The sequence below is a fragment of the Alosa pseudoharengus genome, unplaced genomic scaffold (assembly GCF_046254945.1).
Source record: "Alosa pseudoharengus isolate Yale_2024_CS ecotype anadromous, Long Island Sound unplaced genomic scaffold, YU_APseudo_1.1 YU_APseudo_1.1_scf_21, whole genome shotgun sequence".
Classification (NCBI taxonomy): Eukaryota; Metazoa; Chordata; class Actinopteri; order Clupeiformes; family Clupeidae; genus Alosa; species Alosa pseudoharengus.
This window is the reverse complement of record NW_027468674.1, coordinates 8736215-8758989: the sequence shown is the minus strand read 5'-3', so window position 1 is coordinate 8758989 and position 22775 is coordinate 8736215. Positions and strand designations below refer to the sequence as shown.

Here is a 22775-nt window from a genome sequence, read left to right as displayed (position 1 = left end):
GGACCAAGCCGAGTTCAACGCACCCTATGACGTCGTTTTCCGCCATGATGGATTTTCCGCCATATTGGATTTTATTGAAAGTGAAACTCAAGTTTCACGCCTCACATAGTTCGTCCGATTTTCATGAAACTTAGGACATAACATCTTCAGACCAAGCCGCACAAAAGTTATCGATTTTCATCTTCGGAACTAAAACCATTTGCCCGTAACAGCCAAACGAAATATGTGGCGAAGCCGCCAAACAGGAAGTGAGCTCATATCTCAGCAACCCTTTCATCTGTCATAACCAATCTTAGTACATGGACTTATAACCCCATCAGTAGGGCACTCAAAAAATCTGGTGACCTTTGACCTCTAGGGGGCGCTGTAATTAAGAAACATGCCTTTTGGCCTGTAACTGCAGTTGTGCTTAGAATTAAAACACACTAGTGGTGTCTGGTAGTACTGTTGGAGGTCCTTAGGCCGACCTAAGCCAATTTGTGATGTCATCGTAATTGATTTGGCCGCCATATTGGATTTAATCAAAAACATCAAAAAGTTTTCGCAGGTCACAAATTTCAGCGGATCCTCGCCAAAATTGGCAGAGACCATCTTCATACCATGCCTGATGAGTGCTTTGCTTTCTGGAACAATTGCCAGAAGCATTGGCCCGTAACAGCCTTTCGAACTTTGCGGCGAAGCCGCCAAACAGGAAGTGAGCTCATATCTCAGAAACACTTTCATGTATCAAAACCAGACTTGGTACATGCACCTCCGAGCCCATCTGTAGGACGCTCAAGAAATTTGGTGACCTTTGACCTCTAGGGGGCTCTGTAATTGACAAAAATGCATTTTGGCCAGAAGTTGCTGATGTGCATTATTCTGCAATGGAAGTCAATGGCAGCCCATAGAACCGTCTGGTAAAAAGTTATACAATTTGGCACACTGATTGGGGACAGCCCAATAATTAATTTCACCAAGTTTCATGCCGGCTCCTCAAACGCTCTAGCGCCACCAACAGGCCAAAGTTGGACGTGTGTTCACAGACGTAACTTTTGACTCGACCCGAATGTCAAAATGAGGTATCATTGGAATCCTTGGGCCAAGCCGAGTTCAACACACCCTATGACGTCAATTTTTGACCTCTGTGTTTAAATCACAGCAAGCATGATCATATCTCAATCGATCTTTTATTTTTGATGTGAAACTGATGACAGCAAGTTCCATCCAGTTAATTCTAATGCGTGCGTGCAAGGGTGGGGCAGGGTGGCACGGGCAGGGGCGATTGCGGCGGTGGGTTGGCTGGGTGAGGGAGCGGCGACACTCAGCCCTGGTTCAGCCACACAAAATCAGTTATGTTTTGATGTGAAACTTGACCTTGTAACTCAGCCAATCTTGGGTTGTTTGACATGGAACTTGCTGTGACTGCTTAATGCTATATGCCTGATGCCACGGCATTGAGTTTCATGCCAAATCTGGACTGCTGAACTTCCTGCTTGGCCCCCACATTGCTGCTTGCAGCTATATTTTTTCATATTTTTTTTAGTCGCGGAGGGAAAGCGTCTCTGGGGTGACTGGTCCACGATCAGGAAATTTTGTTTTTTATTTGAGACATGTCAAGTCATCACAAGTCAAAGAGGCAAAGTCCGAGTCAAGTCTCGAGTGAATGGTATTCAAGTCCAAGTCGAGTCGCAAGTCATGCAGAATTTTATCAAGTCAAGTCTGAAGTCATTAAAATCATGACTCAAGTCTGACTCGAGTCCAAGTCATGTGACTCGAGTCCACATGTCTGCAGTGCACCATTTACAAATGAACAGTTTTTCTTAAGAAATTAATTTTCTACAACAGAATTACTTTGTCATTTAAATTATACAAAACATTTTATATATATATATATATATATATATATATATATATATACACATTATATTTTTGTTGTGTGGCCCGCCGGCCAATTTTCAAAACCCAATGTGGCCCTTGAGTCAAAAAGTTTGGACACCCCTGGTATAGAGGTACTTCTATACTCTTTGATTATTCTTCTGACAGTTTGTTGAGGCAATTATAACACCAATAATAATAATAACAATAATAATAATAAAAAATAATAATAAATGAGATTTATGTAGCAGCGAAAGAAAGATCTGAGAAAGATCTCAAAGCGCTTCGGAAGTGGGCCACTGAATAAAGTTAGGCCACGTTTATAAGTAGCAGGGCATTCTGAGAAACGGATATTTTCCCCTCCTTCGTTTTTAAAAATAATTCCGTTCAAACAGCTGACGAAGGGTGTTGTGAACACGTTGACCAATCAGAGATTTAAAACAAACTTCAATTTAATTTCACTTATAATGCGCCAAAACATTACACATGTCTCATGGTGCTTTACAGAGTGTTAAACATTCCGAGAGAGCCCATGGGTAACAGGGGCAAGGAAAAACTCCCTAGAGATACATATAGGAAGAAACCTCGAGCAGATCCACGGCTCAAGGGCCTGACCCATCTGCCTCGAGTCAGTTACAGGGCAGTAAGGTCTGTATACATGATAAATGAATAGGTTAGTTAGGTGTAGAGAATACGACATGGTGTTTAAAGCCACCTGAGGTATATGTTACAAAGAGGTAAGATGGTTACATATTCAGTATGATAATGCATGAATCCTATTTAGTGTCAGAAAGTTCAAATAGTCCAGTGTAGGGAATTAATTGTCCATAGGGATTAGGAGTTGTCATAGGGCAAATAGTGGGTTGCTAGGCTGTGCGGCGCCAGGAATCCGGGCAAGGGGACAGCAACAGGCGATGGTAGTCATAGGGATGGGACTTCAACAAGAGCAACAGGCGATGGTAGTCATAGGGATGGGACTTCAACAAGAGCAACAGGCGATGGTAGGACAGTCATAGGGATGGGACTTCAACAAGAGCAACAGGCGATGGTAGGGCAGTCATAGGGATGGGACTTCAGGTGCGATGACAGCAACAGGTGATGGTAGGGCAGTCATAGGGATGGGACTTCAGCAAGAGCAACAGGCGATGGTAGGGCAGTCATAGGGATGGGACTTCAGGTGCGATGACAGCAACAGGCGATGGTAGTCATAGGGATGGGACTTCAACAAGAGCAACAGGCGATGGTAGTCATAGGGATGGGACTTCAACAAGAGCAACAGGCGATGGTAGTCATAGGGATGGGACTTCAGGTGCGATGACAGCAACAGGCGATGGTAGGGCAGTCATAGGGATGGGACTTCAACAAGAGCAACAGGCGATGGTAGGGCAGTCATAGGGATGGGACTTCAGCAAGAGCAACAGGCGATGGTAGGGCAGTCATAGGGATGGGACTTCAGGTGCGATGACAGCAACAGGTGATGGTAGGGCAGTCATAGGGATGGGACTTCAGGTGCGATGACAGCAACAGGCGATGGTAGGGCAGTCATAGGGATGGGGCTTCAGGTGCGATGAGGGCCAAACACAAGGATGGCTGATGACTGGTAATGGTAATGGAGGTAAGGGGGAAGAAAGAGAGATATAGAGTGGGTTAGTATTACTATTACTTAGTATTACTAAGTCATGATGGTTAGTATTAATAAGTATATCAATGGTACTACGTGTATAGTGTTATACTATAGAGAGAAAAAGCAAGAGAGGGAGAGTTGAGAGAGAGGGGGAGAAGAGGGAGTTGAAAGGCAAGACAGAGAGAAGAGGTAGGAGGGAGAGTTGAGAGAGAGTGAGGGGGAGAGAAAAGGGGTTGTACGGCGTGACATGAAGTACAGGACAGCGCTATGCTATAGCAGCATAACTAAGGTATGGTGAAGGGTAGTCAGCACCAGTGCAGGTATGGTCAGTGGCCACCATGGCATGCATGACTGGAGTGCCAGTCACACGAGGACACAGCAGGGTGGTCCATTCCAAAAAAAAACCTGAGGTGGTTGAAGTTCCACACTGCACCATACCTAACTATGGGAAACACTAAAGAGGTATGTTTTAAGTTTAGAAAAATAGAGAGGGTGTCTGCTAATTGAATTGAGGGAGGGAGATTATTCCAGAGGAGGGGTGCGCGGTAGCTTGGCCTCCTACTGTAGTTTCTTGGGATTACAAGAAGCCCAGTATTCTGTGATCGTAGGGGTCTAGGTTGGTTATATGGGACTAGAAGATCTATATTCAGGTGCCCAGCCAATTATGGCTTTGTACTGTATGTTAGAAGTAATATTTTGAAGTCAATGGGACTAACAAGGGAACATCACCTCACAATGCAATTGTGAAACTGGAGTTTTTCCTAATCTCCACATTGGTCAGAGAAATAATCATTTTCAGTGATAAAACCTCCATTTTCGTGTAAAAGAAAGGCCAAACCGCATGAAAATATATGTGTTTTCCCTACGTGTATAAGGGGTCTTAAAAATGGTAATTAGCAGTGTTGTATAACTTTTGAGGGATGAAGGTATTCCCATTACTCTGAACTCGTTGAAACTAAGGGGAGGAATGTGAGTGTAAGGTGTACACTGTGCCCTGGTGAGAAACTTTAGTCCACTGCCGTTAACTCAACTGCCAGCCTATTGATAAGATTTGCACTAGTGTTTAATGAAAGAGTATAAGGCTATAAAATAAGACCTTGTATTTTGTGTTCACCTATATGCCCAGAAGATTTATCGAGGCTATGTTATTTTATATTGTTTCATAGGGCTTTAGTGGTGGTGTTGAAGCCTATAATAGCATAATGTTTTCTTGCCAAGTGTTCTGTTTGTGGCACTTTTTATAATAAAGAGCACAAAAGAAATACCTGTTATGTCCTCCATAGTAGAACTTTATGTAGGCCTACACATTCAGAAACAGATATTGGGTTCTGTCCAAAGTCGAGCAACATAAAAGTAACGAGTAATAAGTAACGAGTAAAAAGTTACTTACCATAGAGGGTAACTAAGTAACAGGTTAGTTTTTAAAGAAGTAACGAGTAACAAGCAAACACTACTTTTTAAAAGTAACACTGGTAATTAGCTAATATGAAGCAATTTGAATAGAGGTGTAGAGTTAGTGTCAGAGTACATTGTTTCAGATTGTTAGACATTTTATATGTTATAAAACCCATGTTACAAAATATTAACTATAACATCAAATTATGTGTTTTATTTACTAAAAAGGTTTCAAATAATAGAGCTGGTTAGAATCAGAGCATGTGGACTCTGTCTGGCCAGAAGAATGTTGTCAGATCGACTGCGTTTAATACCATTGTTTCCCTCTTTAGACCCATCTGTTTACCCTGCACGAAGGAAGCAAGTGGTGCTTTGAAACTTTCCGGCAGTGGTGTGAAATGCAAAGACCATGGTGAGTTCATATCATAATCATATTGACCATCATAATGAGACGTTAACGAATAGGAAGTCATTATTGGTGCTATTAAATCGACAGCAGCCTGTGAAAAAATATCCATGAAAAGGGCAGATGGACTTTGGTTCAATGCTGTGGTGCGATACACAGGAGTATACCCACTTAAAAAGCATCACCATCTCAGTATACCACTTAAAATAGACAAGGATACGTATTAGCATTTGGGGTTGATCACAGTGAACCCACTACAGCTAACTACTACATCACACTACAGCTAACTAGACTACACCTCTGGTTCAATGCGTCACGTGGTCAGAGATTGACTTCTCATTGGGTAATGTCGACTGAACGAGAACTTCACACTTAGAGAGCACAGAGACCACACAGAGGTGAACACATGTGCTTGTCCTAGCTCACGAGTCAATGCCCATAGGCCCATCAACCATGTTTGAACTGTTATAGACCTCTGAAGTTCGCCTACAAAAATGACCTAAAGCTACCATCTTTGCCCATAAAAAGAGATCCTGGAGCTAAGAGGCAGAGGAACTAATTACTGGAAGTTGGACTGCAAGATACTGTAGCTCCCATGTAGCAAGTTCGCCGTCTTAACGTACCGAAGATCACAAAACCCATCCGAAGTCAGATGACAAAATTGTGTAGGGCAAAATGTCTGTAATACGTCTTCAGACATATTCGTCACCGCAAAAGGATAACATGTGTGATTATTCAAAATTCCCATGTTATTTTCCCATAGGATTGCAAGATACTGGATCTCCTTATATGGATAAAGATGGAAGCTTTTTTGTAGGCGAACTTCAGAGGTCTATATAAGCATCCAAACACTAGGCAGACTCAGAAATGTGGTGTGTCACTGACTAGCTCTAGATTGGAGCACAAGACCCTTTTCTCTGACATACATGTCTAATGTATATTCTAACTTCATATATTTGCTTTACACAGAGAGAGTGTTATTGAATAATGAGTTTGAAGATGCCAACATAATGTCACCAAAAAGGGAGAAGAAAAATCTCAAAATAAAGCTGGGAGCTTCGGTGAGTTCATACTTTTGATTAAGTATATTAAACTCAAAAATAGAATAAAAGAGCGAAAAGAGGCCTCTGAAAAAAAAAACACATTAAACTCAAAAATGGACTCTAATTAAATATATAAAGTTTCTCATTTAAATCAGTTTTTTGTTTTTATGTTTTAGTAGTAAGTTTTTAAGGAAGCGTTGTAATATTACAACGTTGGGCCAAGTTGGGAGCCACATGCCTGTATTTACTTATATTGTCTGAAAAGACATACCGATCAAGTCATTAGATTAGATTAGATTCAACTTTATTGTCATTGTGCAGAGTACAAGTACAAAGCCACAAACGTTTTTCAATTTGCATAGAACACTTTTCTGCGGATTATAGGCGGTCCACCCCCCCCCCCCCCCCCCCCCGAAAAAAAAAAAAAAACTAACATAATAATAATAATAATAATAATAATAATGATCGGGCCTCTGTACACATGCATCTGTAGGCCTAGATGTTTATAATAACTATTAACTGTAATGCTTAGAGTAGCATGACAATTTGTCTACACACATTTCAAACCTCCTTTCCCAACGTTCTCTCTGTTCCCTGTTGACATGATATGTATAGATGAGCTACCAAGATGACTGTCTTGCTTGATTGTTATGAATGTGAGCTTGAATGATTTACACTATCTCACGTTGTAGAGGGATGCTTGCATTGAAGATGCCAAAAAAGCAGCAGGCATAACTGCTAGAAACGCAAAGGATATCGTGACAGAGAACTTCCTGTGTACTGGCGGGATTAATCCTGAGACAGATCATGTGGCATGTAAAGGTATGCTGAATTCATCTTCCTCTGTAACACACACACACACACACACTCACAGACAGACAGACAGACACACACACACACACACACATGCACACACACACACACTTACAGACAGACAGACAGACACACACAAACACACACATGCACGCACACACACACACACACAGACAGAACAACAGACAGACAGACACACACACACACAAACACACTCACACACACACATGCACACACTCACAGACAGACAGACAGACAGACAGACACACGCACACACACATACACACACACACACACACACATTAAACTTGTGAGTGCGAAACAGAGTCAGATATCTATGACCACTGAGTCTTCACCAGCTGCTTAATTGACCTTTCGCCAGGAGTGTTTAGCCACGCCCTCAGCAGGTTCTCTAAATTCTCTCTATTGTTGGCATTCTAACATTGGGAACTGAAAGAAAAGTACCAAAAACACAGTGCAGAAAATCAATGATGTACTGTGGAATAATCATTCATTCCTACCTGATATTGGCGTTCTGATTGGTTAGATTACCTGTCAATCAAACTCTGGCAAAAGGTCAATTATGGAAGCTATCCACGATCCTACGTTATACTTCATTGGTTGTGAATCACTTTTGTTTCCTGACATCCATTAAGTGCAAAACAATAAACATTGTCACATCACTTAAAGATGTTGCTCATGGACTTACCTGTTTGTTTGTTTTTCTTTTTTATTTATTTGTTTGTTTTGCACAGGTGATTCTGGAGGAGCACTGTTTAAGGAACAGTATTACCGCACAGTACAGGTTAGAATATATTGCCATATATGCATCTCTAGATTATTCCAGATGTGGTATAAGCATCTCTCAAGTTAACAGTGTGGATTCCAATGTTTGATAAATGACTGGTTAGTTCTGCTTGGTATCGTTTATGTTGTTGTTGTTTGAGAATTGACTGGTTAGTTCTGCTTGGTATCGTTTATGTTGTTGTTGTTTGAGAAATGACTGGTTGGTTCTGCTTGGTATCGTTTATGTTGTTGTTGTTTGAGAAATGACTGGTTGGTTCTGCTTGGTATCGTTTATGTTGTTGTTGTTTGAGAAATGACTGGTTAGTTCTGCTTGGTATCGTTTATGTTGTTGTTGTTTGAGAAATGACTGGTTGGTTCTGCTTGGTATCGTTTATGTTGTTGTTGTTTGAGAAATTACTGGTTAGTTCTGCTTGGTATTGTTTATGTTGTTGTTGTTTGAGAAATGACTGGTTGGTTCTGCTTGGTATCGTTTATGTTGTTGTTGTTTGAGAAATGACTGGTTGGTTCTGCTTGGTATTGTTTATGTTGTTGTTTGAGAAATTACTGGTTGGTTCTGCTTGGTATCGTTTATGTTGTTGTTGTTTGAGAAATGACTGGTTGGTTCTGCTTGGTATTGTTTATGTTGTTGTTTGAGAAATGACTGGTTGGTTCTGCTTGGTATCGTTTATGTTGTTGTTGTTTGAGAAATGACTGGTTGGTTCTGCTTGGTATTGTTTATGTTGTTGTTTGAGAAATGACTGGTTGGTTCTGCTTGGTATTGTTTTTGTTGTTGTTGTTTGAGAAATGACTGGTTGGTTCTGCTTGGTATTGTTTATGTTGTTGTTTGAGAAATGACTGGTTGGTTCTGCTTGGTATTGTTTATGTTGTTGTTGTTTGAGAAATGACTGGTTGGTTCTGCTTGGTATTGTTTATGTTGTTGTTGTTTGAGAAATGACTGGTTGGTTCTGCTTGGTATTGTTTTTGTTGTTGTTGTTGTTTGTATGTTTTGGATGTGTTACCTGACTGATTGCTTCTCCCTTTAAAGGTTGGAGTTGTGAGCTGGGGTGTGGAGGATATCTGCAAGGATGAAGGCAAGACTGTTGTTAATTCCCGTGAACACACTAGAGACTTTCACATTAACCTCTTTAAAATGCAGCCATTCTTGAAGAAGTATCTGGGAGATGATACAAAGGATTATGCACCACTCACTTTTATAGAGTAGAATTTCCATGTCTTATGTGATTGCAATGTTTTTCTCTGCATGTCATGCTTTTAGTAGCAAAATACTGATTGTTACACAAAGTTGAGATTTTTTATTCAAAGTTTCTAATATCTATTCTTAAAACATTTCATGAAAACATTTATTGCTTTACTAGTTAGTTTCAATTTGTTCATATCATATGTCTATGGTGAAATTCAATTAAAGACCACAGTGAGTAAATGTCTGGTATTGTCTTTTATGAGGTCATTCATTTGGAAACAAATTACCATAAAATTATATATATTTTTTTATTATTTATTTATACTTTTTAAGTGACGCCTCAATCCAAAGCTACTTACAGAGATTGCAAGGACAGTTTCACGATAACTGCCTTGTTCAGGGGTACAAAGGTGGCACCAGGGACTAAAGTCCAATCAAAAGTCACAACAACAAATCAAAAGTCACAACAACATATCGCAAAACACAATGGTAAAACTGAACATACACAACCAGTGTGCTTATGTGTGAAGTGTGTGTGCCAGAATGTTTGCCCGACCTATATTTACCCTGTTAGAATGGGTGAGATAGGGCCAAGCCATTTCAGAAGTGGGTTTCCTTTTCATTCTTGACCTACACTGAGGTTGTCTACATATATTAACTTTAATTTCATTTGAACATCTCTGGTCTATTGCCTGAAGTTATTTTATTTTATTTTGTTAATTTAAAGGTAAAATTTAAGTTAAAATAGTTATAAACAATGGGCAAAGAGAAATAACAGATAAAATACCTAAATAAGTATTATTAAATAATCTCTTGAACTGCCCTATGCATGTTTTCCCAAATATAATAATTGCCATTACAGTTCCAAAATATACGCATATTTGTCCAGTTTGTTGTTGCACTTTCTACTGAGAGGGTACATTTATTAGGGCCCGAGCACCGAGAGGTGCGAAGCCCTATTGTTTTTGAAAGGATTATTATTATTAGGGCCCGAGCACCCGAAGGGCGCAAGGCCCTATTGTTTTTGTAAGGATTATTAGGGCCCGAGCACCGAAGGGCGCAAGGCCCTATTGTTTTTGTAAGGATTATTATTATTATTAGGGCCCGAGCACCGAAGGGCGCAAGGCCCTATTGTTTTTGTAAGGATTATTATTATTATTATTATTATTATTATTATTATTAGGGCCCGAGCACCGAAGGGCGCAAGGCCCTATTGTTTTTGTAAGGATTATTATTATTATTATTATTATTATTATTATTATTATTATTAGGGCCCGAGCACCGAAGGGCGCAAGGCCCTATTGTTTTTGTAAGGATTATTATTATTATTATTATTATTATTATTATTATTATTATTATTGTTATTCCACTTTTTTGCTTTCCTGTTTTTGAGGTGGTTAACATGGTCGAAAATTCTTGAAATTTGGCACACACGTCAGGTGTCACGCAACGCAGTTAGGTACAAGAGCTTGACCCCGGGCGTGGCCCAGGGACTCGCTAGCGCCCCCTTAGGTGACTGATCCCGTGGTTGGCAAATATTTTGAGGTGGTTAACGTAATCGAAAAGTCTTGAAATTTGGCACACACATCATGTGTCACACAAAGCAGCTAGGTAAAAATGCTTGGCCCCGCGCATGGCCCAGAGACTCGCCAGCGCCCCCTTACGCCCCCTTAGATGACTGATCCCGTGGTGGGCATATACTTTCAGCTACACACACCAAATTTGGTAGGTGTTTGTATCTCCCCAAGATGAACGACTTTCGTATGTACAATGCATTAGCCACGCCCAACAGGAAGTGAGGTATTTGGGATTTTGTGCAGACTAATATGTGATGAAATATGTGATGAATCATGATGCCAAAGGAGGTGCTTCCCATGGGTGAAAACGCATGAAATTTGGCACACACATCAAGTGATACAGTGAATAGACAGGGATAAAAGCTTGGCACCGGGCGTTGCCCAGGAACTCCATAGCGCCCCCTTATGTCACTGTGACTTGTGGTTGGCATATAGTTTTAGATACACACACCAAATTTGGTGGGTGTATGTAACTCCCAAAAACAAACAACTTTTGTATTAACATGCCATTAGCCACGCCCACAGGAAGTGAGGTAATTGAGATTTTGTGCGTTGTGGACATGATCAATTTTAACGTACTCCTCCTAGACGGTTGATCCGATTCATGTCAAAGTTGGTATACATGACGCCGAGATGTTCCTGATTATAAATTGTGAAGCCTTTTTTTGATATGTTGTAATTTGACGAAATGGCGAAATTGTTTATTTTAATACCCTTCCACATAAGCAATAAATGTGTCATAATTCACCATGCATGGCTTGAAATGTTTTACATTTCACAGGTCATTGAAGACCATGTTAATGATAATATTTACATGCCCATAATTCATGTTTGGCATAGCGCCACCAACTGGCAAAAGAAAGAATGGCAATTACGCTGATGTCACATGATCAATTTGAACATACTGCTCCTAGACGGTTTGTCAGATTCATGTGAAATTTGGCAAACATTATGCCAAGATGTCGCTGATGTTAAATTGTGAAGGGATTTTTGATATGTTAAATATTTGATATGATTTTAATATCTCACCACACGAAAAGGAAATGTGTCATAAATCACAGTTCATTGAATGAATGGTCTGAAACTTCTCAGGTTAATAGATATCATGATTATGATGATATTCAGACACCCAATGAGCCTGCCTGGTATAGCGCCACCACCTGGCCAAGCAGGAAATGTGTCAGAAATGCTCTATGCTTTGAATAAATGGTCTGAAACTTCTCAGGTTAATAGATATTATGATTATGATGATATCCAGACACCCAATGGGCCTGCCTGGCATAGCGCCACCACCTGGTCAAGCAGGAAATGTGCCAGAAATGGACAATGCCTTAAGTGATTGATCTGAAAGATTACACAAATTTTGGATATCATTATTGTGATGATATTCACATGTCTAATTTCCATGCCTAACATAGCGCCACCATCTGGCCATCCAAAAAGTGTATCAGAAATGTTCTTTGCTTAAAATGAATGGTCTGAAATTTCTCAGGTTAATATATATTATGATTATGATGACACCCAATGGGCCTGCCTTGCATTGCGCCCCACCTGGCCAAGCAAGTACATGTGGCAGAAAATAAAATACAAAAACAAATAGCACACGCATCAAATATGTACATTTCACAAACGCACCACGTCGGTGCTTTGTTAGATTCCGACATGTCACGGGTTGCGGCCCGCAGGTGCTCGGGCCCGCCATTGCCGCTTGCGGCTATATTTATTATTATTATTATTGTTATTCCACTTTTTTGCTTTCCTGTTTTTGAGGTGGTTAACATGGTCGAAACCTCTTGAAATTTGGCACACACGTCAGGTGTCATGCATCGCAGTTAGGTACAAGAGCTTGACCCCGGGCGTGGCCCAGGGACTCGCTAGCGCCCCCTTAGGTGAATGATCCCGTGGTTGGCAAATATTTTGAGGTGGTTAACATAATCGAAAACGCATGAAATTTGGCACACACATCAAGTGGTACAGTGAATAAACAGGGATGAAAGCTTGGCACCGGGCGTTGCCCAGGAACTCCATAGCGCCCCCTTACGTCACAGTGATTTGTGGTTGGTGTATAGTTTTAGATACACACACCAAATTTGGTGGGTGTATGTAACTCCCAAAAACAAACAACTTTTGTATTAACATGCCATTAGCCACGCCCACAGGAAGTGAGGTAATTGAGATTTTGTGCGTTGTGGACATCATAAGTTTTAACGTACTCCTCCTAGACGGTTGATCCGATTCATGTAAAAGTTGGTATACATGATGCCGAGATGTTCCTGATTATAAATTGTGAAGTTTTTTTTTATATGTTGTAATTTGACGAAATAGCGAAATTATTAATTTTAATACCCTTCCACATAAACAATAAATGTGTCATAATTCACCATGCATGGCTTGAAATGTTTTACATTTCACAGGTCATTGAAGACCATGTTAATGATAATATTCACATGCCCATAATGCATGTTTGGCATAGCGCCACCAACTGGCAACAGAAAGAATGACAATTATACTGATGTCACATGATCAATTTGAACATACTCCTCCAAGACGGTTTGTCAGATTCATTTGAAATTTGGCAAACATTATGCCAAGATGTCGCTGATGTTAAATTGTGAATGGATTTTGGAATGTTGTAATATATTTGATATGATTTTAATATCTCACCACATAAACAGGAAATGTGTCATAAATCACAGTGCATTGAATGAATGGTCTGAAACTTCTCAGGTTAATAGATATCATGATTATGATGATATCCAGACACCCAATGGGCCTGCCTGGCATAGCGCCACCACCTGGCCAAGCAGGAAATGTGCCAGAAATGGACAATGCCTTAAGTGATTGATCTGAAACTTTATAAAATATTGGATATCATTATTGTGACGATATTCACGTGCGTAATTCACAGGCCTAGCATAGCGCCACCTTCTGGCCAAGCAGGAAATATGGCAGAAATGCTCTATGCTTTGAATAAATGGTCTGAAACTTTTCAGGTTAATAGATATTATGATTATGATGATATCCAGACACCCAATGGGCCTGCCTGGCATAGCGCCACCACCTGGTCAAGCAGTAAATGTGCCAGAAATGGACAATGCCTTAAGTGATTGATCTGAAAGTTTACAAACATTTTGGATATCATTATTGTGATGATATTCACATGTGTAATTTTCATGCCTAACATAGTGCCACCATCTGGCCAACCAAAAAGTGTATCAGAAATGTTCTTTGCTTAAAATGAATGGTCTGAAATTTCTCAGGTTAATATATATTATGATTATGATGACACCCAATGGGCCTGCCTTGCATTACGCCCCCACCTGGCCAAGCGAGTAATTGTGGCAGAAAATAAAATACAAAAACAACTAGCACACGCATTAAATATGTACATTTCACAAACGCACCACGTCGGTGCTTTGTTGGATTCCGACATGTCACGGGTTGCGGCCCGCAGGTGCTCGGGCCCGCCATCGCCGCTTGCGGCTATATTTGGGGGCCAAGCAGCGAAGCTGCGAAGGCACCCATTGTGTTTGTACGTTTTCTTATTATTGGGGGCCAAGCAGCGAAGCTGCGAAGGCACCCATTGTGTTTGTTAGTTTTCTTATTGGGGGCCAAGCAGCGAAGCTGCGAAGGCACCCATTGTGTTTCTATTTGTTCTTATTAGGGGTCCGAGCAGCGTAGCTGCAGGAACCCTATTGTTTCTGTACCGTTCATTTTTTGGCCAAAATTCTGTAAAAGTCATACTGCAGCCTAAACCGTAACTCCAAAACTCTTGAAATTTTCAGGTATGGTTACCAGTACCCCCCTCTACCCATAACCCAAAATTTGGGGTACTGCACCCAAAGGTGGCGCTATTGAAAAAAAAAGTTAATTATGCTTATTTCTCCTTACCAGATTCACCTAGACTCAAAATTCTTTCAGAATATTAATCTCTAAACTCAGATGCATCTTTTTGGCCCTGGTCTTATGGTCTACAAATGTTTACTTTTTCCACAATTTCATGGAAAAGCCAAACATTATAAAAAGTTTCACACTCTTCAAAAATAATCGAATCTTCACCAAAATTCTCACAGACAATGTTTAGACCAAGCCTCACAAAAGTTATCGCTCAGAATTTTGATATTTTGTTCCATTTCAGAGATATAGGCCAATAAAGTTAGACCACTTAGGCCTTTTTTCCTAGATCACCTATATTCCTATAAACCGTAAGTCCTAGAAACTTGACATTTTCAAGTATTGTTACCAGTACCCCCCACTACCCATAACCCAAATTTGGGGTACTGCACCCAAAGGTGGCGCTCTTGTCAAAAACGCTTATTTCTCCTTACCAGATTCACCTAGACTCAAAATTCTTTCATCATATTAATCTCTACATTCAGATGCATCTTTTTCACCCTGGTCTTATGCTCTAAAAATGTTTACTTTTGCCACAATTTCAGAGAAAAGCCAAACATCATAAAAAGTTTCACAGGCTTCAAAAATTATCAAATCTTCACCAAAATTCTCACAGACAATGTTTAGACAAAGCCTCACAAAAGTTATCAAAAGAATTTGGATACGTTGTTCCATTTCAGAGATATAGGCCAATAAAGTTCGACCACTCAGCCCATTTCTCCTATATCACCTATATTCCTATATGAGTAATTTATTTTTCTTGGATAACAACCATACAACCATCATTAGGTGGATACCATTAACAGTGCACATTTTCAGATATGTACTCTTTTTTATAAAGCCCTTAATTCTATTGTCAAATGTATGCTAGGAATTTTCTTGATGTTGTGTGTTTGCCAACACACATTTTCACCATTTGAATGTGACTGCTCAATGTGTATGATTGTCAGTGGCTGAGTGGGATAATGCCTAGTGCTGGTGTTTGTTAGGTTGAGAGTTCGAATCCTGCTAGAGCTTTAGGCTCAAGATGCACATGCTATTGGTTATTGAAGATTCACACTATTGAACAGCACCTGAATGACATCAAACAATTAACATTCACACTCATTAGTTGCCAAGAATCAGAATGCCGACACACTCTATGACATATAGGGGAACTTCTTTGTTTACTATTTTTCCTTCATCATTAAGTCTATCATATTTATATTTCATCCATTACTGTTCTTCTCTATAAATGTCTAATTGCCCCAGAATATCCAAAAGTTTTCAGGTGTACTCTTTCAGGAAAGCCCTTCATTTTATTGTCAAATGTATACTTGGAGTTTTTCTTGTGTGTTTACCAACACACATTTTCACCATTTGAATGTGACTGCTGAATGTGTATGATTGTCAGTGGCAGAGTGGGATAATGCCTAGTGCTGGTGTTTGTTAGGTTGAGAGTTCGAATCCTGCTAGAGCTTTAGGCTCAAGATGCACATGCTATTGGTTATTGAAGATTCACACTATTGAACAGCACCTGAATGACATCAGACAATTAACATTCACACTCATTAGTTGCCAAGAATCAGAATGCCGACACACTCTATGACATATAGGGGAACTTCTTTGTTTACTATTTTTCCTTCATCATTAAGTCTATCATATTTATATTTCATCCATTACTGTTCTTCTCTATAAATGTCTATTTGCCCCAGAATATCCAAAAGTTTTCAGGTGTATTTTTTCAGGAAAGCCCTTCATTTTATTGTCAAATATATACTTGGAGTTTTTCTTGTGTGTTTACCAACACATATTTTCACCATTTGAATGTGACTGCTGAATGTGTATGGTTGTCAGTGTCAGAGTGGGATAATGCCTAGTGCTGGTGTTTGTTAGGTTGAGAGTTCGAATCCTGCTAGAGCTTTAGGCTTAAGATGCACATGCTATTGGTTATTGAAGATTCACACTATTGAACAGCACCTGAATGACATCAGACAATTAACATTCACACTCATTAGTTGCCAAGAATCAGAATGCCGACACACTCTATGACATATAGGGGAACTTCTTTGTTTACTATTTTTCCTTCATCATTAAGTCTATCATATTTATATTTCATCCATTACTGTTCTTCTCTATAAATGTCTATTTGCCCCAGAATATCCAAAAGTTTTCAGGTGTATTTTTTCAGGAAAGCCCTTCATTTTATTGTCAAATATATACTTGGAGTTTTTCTTGTGTGTTTACCAACACACATTTTCACCATGTGAATGTGACTACCCAATATGTAGGATTGTCAGTGGCTCAGTGGGATAATGCCTAGTGCTGGTGTTTGTTAGGTTGAGGGTTCGAATCCCCGGTAGTGCTTTAGGCTCTAGCTCGAATACTATTGGTTATTGAAGATTCACACCATTGAACAGCACCTGAATGACATCAGGCAATCAACATTCACACTCATCAGTTGCCAAGAATCAGAATGCCGAGACACTCTATGACATTCAGGGGAACTTCTTTGTTTACTATTTTTCCTTCATCATTAAGTCTATCATATTTATATTTAATCTATTAGTGTTCATCTCTACAAATGTCTAATCGCCCCTCCATGCTTGGAGTTTTTCTTGTGTGTTTACCAATACACATTTTCACCATGTGAATGTGACTGGCCAACATGTAGGATTGACAGTGGCTCAGTGGGATAATGCCTTGTACTGGTGATCCTTAGGTTGAGAGTTCACATCCCACTTGAAGCATTAGTGGGTTGCGGATGTTAGCATACTACAATAGAATGCTGTTGGGTTGTGGAGGATAACACACTATAACATTACAGCTACTTGTCAATATGGACTTGTAGTGCAAGGCAAGTATTACTGTATAATTATAAGCTGTAGCCTATAATTATTTGTTATTCTTATAATATTTGTCATTTCTTATACATATTTAGTCGGCTCTTCCACTTGACAGAACAACTCTATATCGGTTAAGGATGTCACGCATGAAACAATGCTGCAGAAACATGAAAATACGACTTTGAGTTTAGTAGGCTATAATTTTCAGTTCCTGTTTATCTATTGCACAATGGGTAATAATTTAAAGGAATCATGTTGCAGTCTTGTAAATAGTGACCCTGCAAGATCCCTAGTCATTGCAAAATCATAGTCTAGTACAGTACGCTGTGTTTGGAAAATAGGGTCCCGCTGGATTTTCATGTAAAAATTGATTTTTTTGCATATTTTGCTAATATAGAGTCTAAGGAACAAGATTTTTTTTGTCTTCAAATTTTCACAATCCATCTTTAGTGTTTTTTTCTGTATGTTTTAAAATAAGCGATTATATCTAGTCCGAAAAGTGATTTTCACATTTTCTTCTAATTTTTTGACAATTAATTCCACTTTTTGCACAGAAAACCCCCAGATAATGTAGAAAGGTTGTTGGTTCTAAAACAATATCCATAGTTTTTAAACTTTGAGTGTCTGAAAAGTGTAAAAACACCTCCACCCTTGTTGCCTATGTCAAAAACTATTTCTTAATCTTTGCTTTTCTTGATGCTTTCCTTGACCTGCCATGTCATTCTATTGTCTACCTTAAGATACATTTGTCTTGGAAATAATCTATAATAGTACAGGCAACACAGTACACCACTAGGTGTCATAGGCATGGGTAGTTGAGTAACAGTAGGCAAAATTAAGAAACAAAAGAATATAAGGTACAAACAAACAGACAAACCATGGATGGCCCTCTCACAGCCTGAACTAATACAAAAAACAAATAACTCAAGGGAAAACATTGCTCAGACACTAAACCATGTGCATTTGCTCTCTTTAAAAGCAACGGGTTATCCACAGCCAAAAGGCCGGGCATGCAAGAGAAGCAATGAAGTCTTAGAATTAAGAATTAAGCCATGTTCTTCCAACAACAACAACCACAAACACCCATGCGGCAAAAATATCAAATGACCGGCTGTGTTCTCCCAGAGAGAAAGCTACGTATATGATCACCACCTACGAGTGGGCGTGTGCGCCAGCGCTGCAGGTCAGCCTTTCTGCATACAGTACACACCTGGCTTTAAAGTTCACCATCCTGGTAGCATACCTTTCTGCCAAGGCCTGAAGGGGACGGGGAGAATATTTACTTCTGCTACACTGGCAGAGAACTCATGTGAAACAGACTGTGGGGAGGTGGAAGGGGTTTGAATGCTGTCCGGCAGTATTATGAGTGGAACGTCTTAAGGGGGCCCTCTTCCCCATACAGCCTGATCGATCTTATAGTGTGTGCCAATTCTATCAAGACACTCCACAATTTCATACTTGGTAGACACCCATGTATCCTGGATTTTGTGGCGACCATGAAAATGGTTCTTGCAAAAGAGTTTACATGTACATTATATTTAGCAGACACTTATTGACCAAAGTCACTTACATACTGTATGTCAGCTATATTACAAGGGATCACATTGTCCCCGGAGCAACTTGGGGTTAAGTGCCTTGCTCAAGGGCATAACAGTGAAAGCCGGGAATTGAACCGACAACTTTCAGGCTACTGCACGCTAGCCCAGCTCCTTAACCACTACACTACCACTGCCCACTTGAAAGACTAGAGTGCCAGGTGGTAATATGGGTACAGTGTCAGGACCGCACACTGCAATCTCCCAGAAGAACTACATTTATTGAGTTAAAAACATAACTGATGATGACCCTGGTGGGTCGAAACGTTGCATTATGTGTTATGATTGCAGTGTGCGGACAACTACTCTTCTTTCCTTGATAAGCTTTTTTGTCCTGCACCTGGCCTCAGTGAGGTGGGATGTGCATACAACCACTTTGAAGAGGACTACAGTGTTAGGACCACCATGTCTAAGATATGCCGCAGCCTCTTCTAAGTGTCTCCTAGCACTAGCATAGACAGAAGTCAGGTACTCTTGATGTTGCACCACCCAATCAGTCGGTGGACTGTCCCTGTGGTCACCTCCAGTATTTCCAAGTAGGTGGTCGACTGGTAACTGTGGCTTCTGACCGAACATCAGCTCATATGGGGAGTGTTGTGTGGACTGGTACACGGTGGTATTATAGGCTAACAGGAGCTGAGGGAGCAACTGGGGCCATTTACGCTTCTTTTCAGGGGGTAAGGTCCTGACCAAGTCATGAAGTGTCCTGTTGAAACGTTCACATTGACCATTCCCCTCGGGATGATAAGTGGTGGTTCTAGTCTTTGTTATGATGTAGGTGTCACACAGGTGCTTCAACAGCTCCCCCTCAAAGCTGCGCCCCTGATCAGAGTGGATTCTCCTTGGCACACCATACACATAGAACCATCTCTCAGTTAGAATCTTAGCTACGGTGGAAGCTCTCTGATCAGGGGTGGGAAAGGCCTGGGTAAACTTTGAGAAAACATTTGTGACTACCAGAACATTCTCTTATCCTATGCTTGCCCAATCCAAGAGAGTAAAGTCAATGGAGATTATCTACAAAGGCTTAGTGGCTAACATATTTCCCAAGAAGGATCTGGCTTGGGTTGTCTTACTTTAGCAAGCACAGTGCTCACACTCAGAACACCACTTTTGCACCTCATGCCACATCTGGGGCCAGTAGCACCTCTGTCATATCAAATCTGTGGTCCTGTCCACCCCCAGATGGCCGTGGTTGTTGTGTAGGCTAGTGAGCACTTCGACTCGCAACACCTTTGGCAGTAAAAGCTGCAGCACTGGATCCCTAGAAGGAGGAGCCTGGATCGCTCGGTACAAGGTCCCATCCACTTCCTGTATCTGGGACCACTGCTTTATCAACCCTTGCAGGACTTTCAGGTCTCTTTTGGTTCGACCAGGGATGGTGTCCACCATACAAGATTCTGTCATCCAAGAGTCTTGGATAGGTGCACTCGAGGCTTGCATGTTGGCTATGGCAAGCGGCAGGGGAACGTCCAGGCCGTGTGACACAGATCAGTGTACACGGTGAACGTGTTGCCCAGGAGATACTTGCCATTTTTTTCTGTGATTGCCCACTTGACTGCAAGGAGTTTGAGTTTCATGGCACTATAATTTGACATGTTCCTCTCACTTGGCCGCAAGCCCCGGCTAGCAAAGGCTATTGGTTGCTGTAACCCATCCTTCTCCTGTGACAGAACTGCCCCCAATTCTGCATGGCATGCTTCCGTCTCTAAGATAAAGGGATGACTGAAATCGGCATAACCTAGGACTGGTGCTTGAACAAGCCATTCTTTTAAGGCTCTGAATCCAGAAAAAGTTCTGAAGGCAAACCTGAACGTCACTACATTCAATGTTAACTATCCAATATTCAGATGTCTGTAATTGAAATGTATGCAAATTAGCGCATAATTAATGAGATATTGTTAAATTACATGCATAAACATATATTTTCAGAAAACTTGTAATGCAAAAAAGTTATTGCAAAAAAATATTGTCTCTACATAAATAATCAACTAGTACATTTTCATAAGAATATCAAAGAGTTAAATTTTTTACCCTATTCACCCATTCTATGTTGCCTATGGAGGTCAGTTTTAGGCCGCAAATGCTAATTAGCAGGTTTAAAACTAAAAAATCAGCTAAGTAAATATGATATTCAGAATCAGCACCCAAAAATTAGGCAGAATACCCTCTTTACCAGTGTTTTCTCACATTTGACACCCAAGTGATAGTAGTCCCAGTCTTAATTATGCATTATATAAATGATGATGTCATCTAAGTGTGAAAATGGATCGTGAAAATTTGAAGACAAAAAAAATCTTGTTCCTTAGACTCTATACTAGCAAAATATGCAAAAAAATCAATTTTTACAAGAAAATCCAGCGGAATTACACAAGACACCGTACTAGTCTGTGACTTAAAACTCTACTACTTGTCTTTAGATGTGAGAGGGTCTGAGACTGTAGTCTTTCAAAAATCTTTTCCAAATCTTTGCAAATCTTTCCAAAGTTTACCCGCTGGGAAACCCTGTAGCTCCGGAGCAGGGGCTCAGACCAGGATAAATTGTTTGCTCGCCCTCAGTTCGCTCTTTTGTTCATCTCAACCCAGCACTCCAGTGTGTCCTGCTCTGTGTGCGTCTTTGAGTTAACGTAAGTCATCACTTTAATCACCCTCACTATGACTTTTGTGATGTTTATCAGTTTGTAGAGTAGCTCTGCCATCATGTGTAAAGTTAAGGTCTTTGTTTGTTGGTTTGGTGTGTTGGAGTCCCATGTGAGAGATGATTAGGTGATGTTGGTTGACTTGGGATGTCAAGTATTGTTTAGTTGTACCTTATATAGCCATATGATTTCAGTTTATTGTTCAAATGTCAATTGGTTTGTTTGTGAGTTGGGATCTGTACTGATTTACCCCATTTCACTGATTACTCCATTTTCTGTTTGTTTCCTCTTTGATGCAGCACACATACAAGTAAAGAACAAAAGAACAGATGAATTGAAACTCAAATAAAGTTAACTTGTGTTGCACCGAAACCTGCCATCTCCGTGTCATCACTCCATACCATTGAGCCTTCTGAGTCACACCATTGAACAGCACCTGAATGACATCAGGCAATTAACATTCACACTCATTACACACTGCTGGTGTTTGTTAGGTTGAGAGTTCGAATCCTGCTAGAGCTTGAAGCTCAAGATGCACATGCTATTGGTTATTGAAGATTGACACCATTGAACAGCACCTGAATGACATCAGGCAATTAACATTCACACTCATTAGTTGCCAAGAATCAGAATGCCGACACACTCTATGACATATAGGGGAACTTCTTTGTTTACTATTTTTCCTTCATCATTAAGTCTATCATATTTATATTTCATCCATTACTGTTCTTCTCTATAAATGTCTAATTGCCCCAGAATATCCAAAAGTTTTCAGGTGTACTCTTTCAGGAAAGCCCTTCATTTTATTGTCAAATGTATACTTGGAGTTTATCTTGTGTGTTTACCAACACACATTTTCACCATGTGAATGTGACTGCCTAATATGTCGGATTGTTAGTGGCTCAGAGGGATAATGCCTAGTGCTGGTGTTTGTTAGGTTGAGAGTTTGAATCCTGCTAGAGCTTTAGGCTCAAGATGCACATGCTATTGGTTATTGAAGTCACACCATTGAACAGCACCTGAATGACATCAGGCAATCAACATTCACACTCATTAGTTGCCAAGAATCAGAATGCCGACACACTCGAAGACATATAGGGGAACTTCTTTGTTTACTATT

General features: G+C 40.2%; 1 protein-coding gene across 1 annotated transcript in view; it reads left to right on the top strand.

The window, feature by feature from the left end:
• LOC143138713 (complement factor B-like) overlaps positions 1-9369 on the top strand; it is a 38086-nt gene extending 28717 nt beyond the window's left edge. Inside the window, exons 14-18 of the mRNA XM_076299131.1 lie at positions 5209-5288; positions 6252-6343; positions 7018-7147; positions 7894-7943; positions 8970-9369. Coding sequence (XP_076155246.1) covers positions 5209-5288; positions 6252-6343; positions 7018-7147; positions 7894-7943; positions 8970-9146 — 529 coding nt within the window. The 3' untranslated portion in view covers positions 9147-9369. The remainder of the gene's footprint in view (positions 1-5208; positions 5289-6251; positions 6344-7017; positions 7148-7893; positions 7944-8969) is intronic.
• The last annotated feature ends 13406 nt before the right edge of the window (positions 9370-22775 follow it).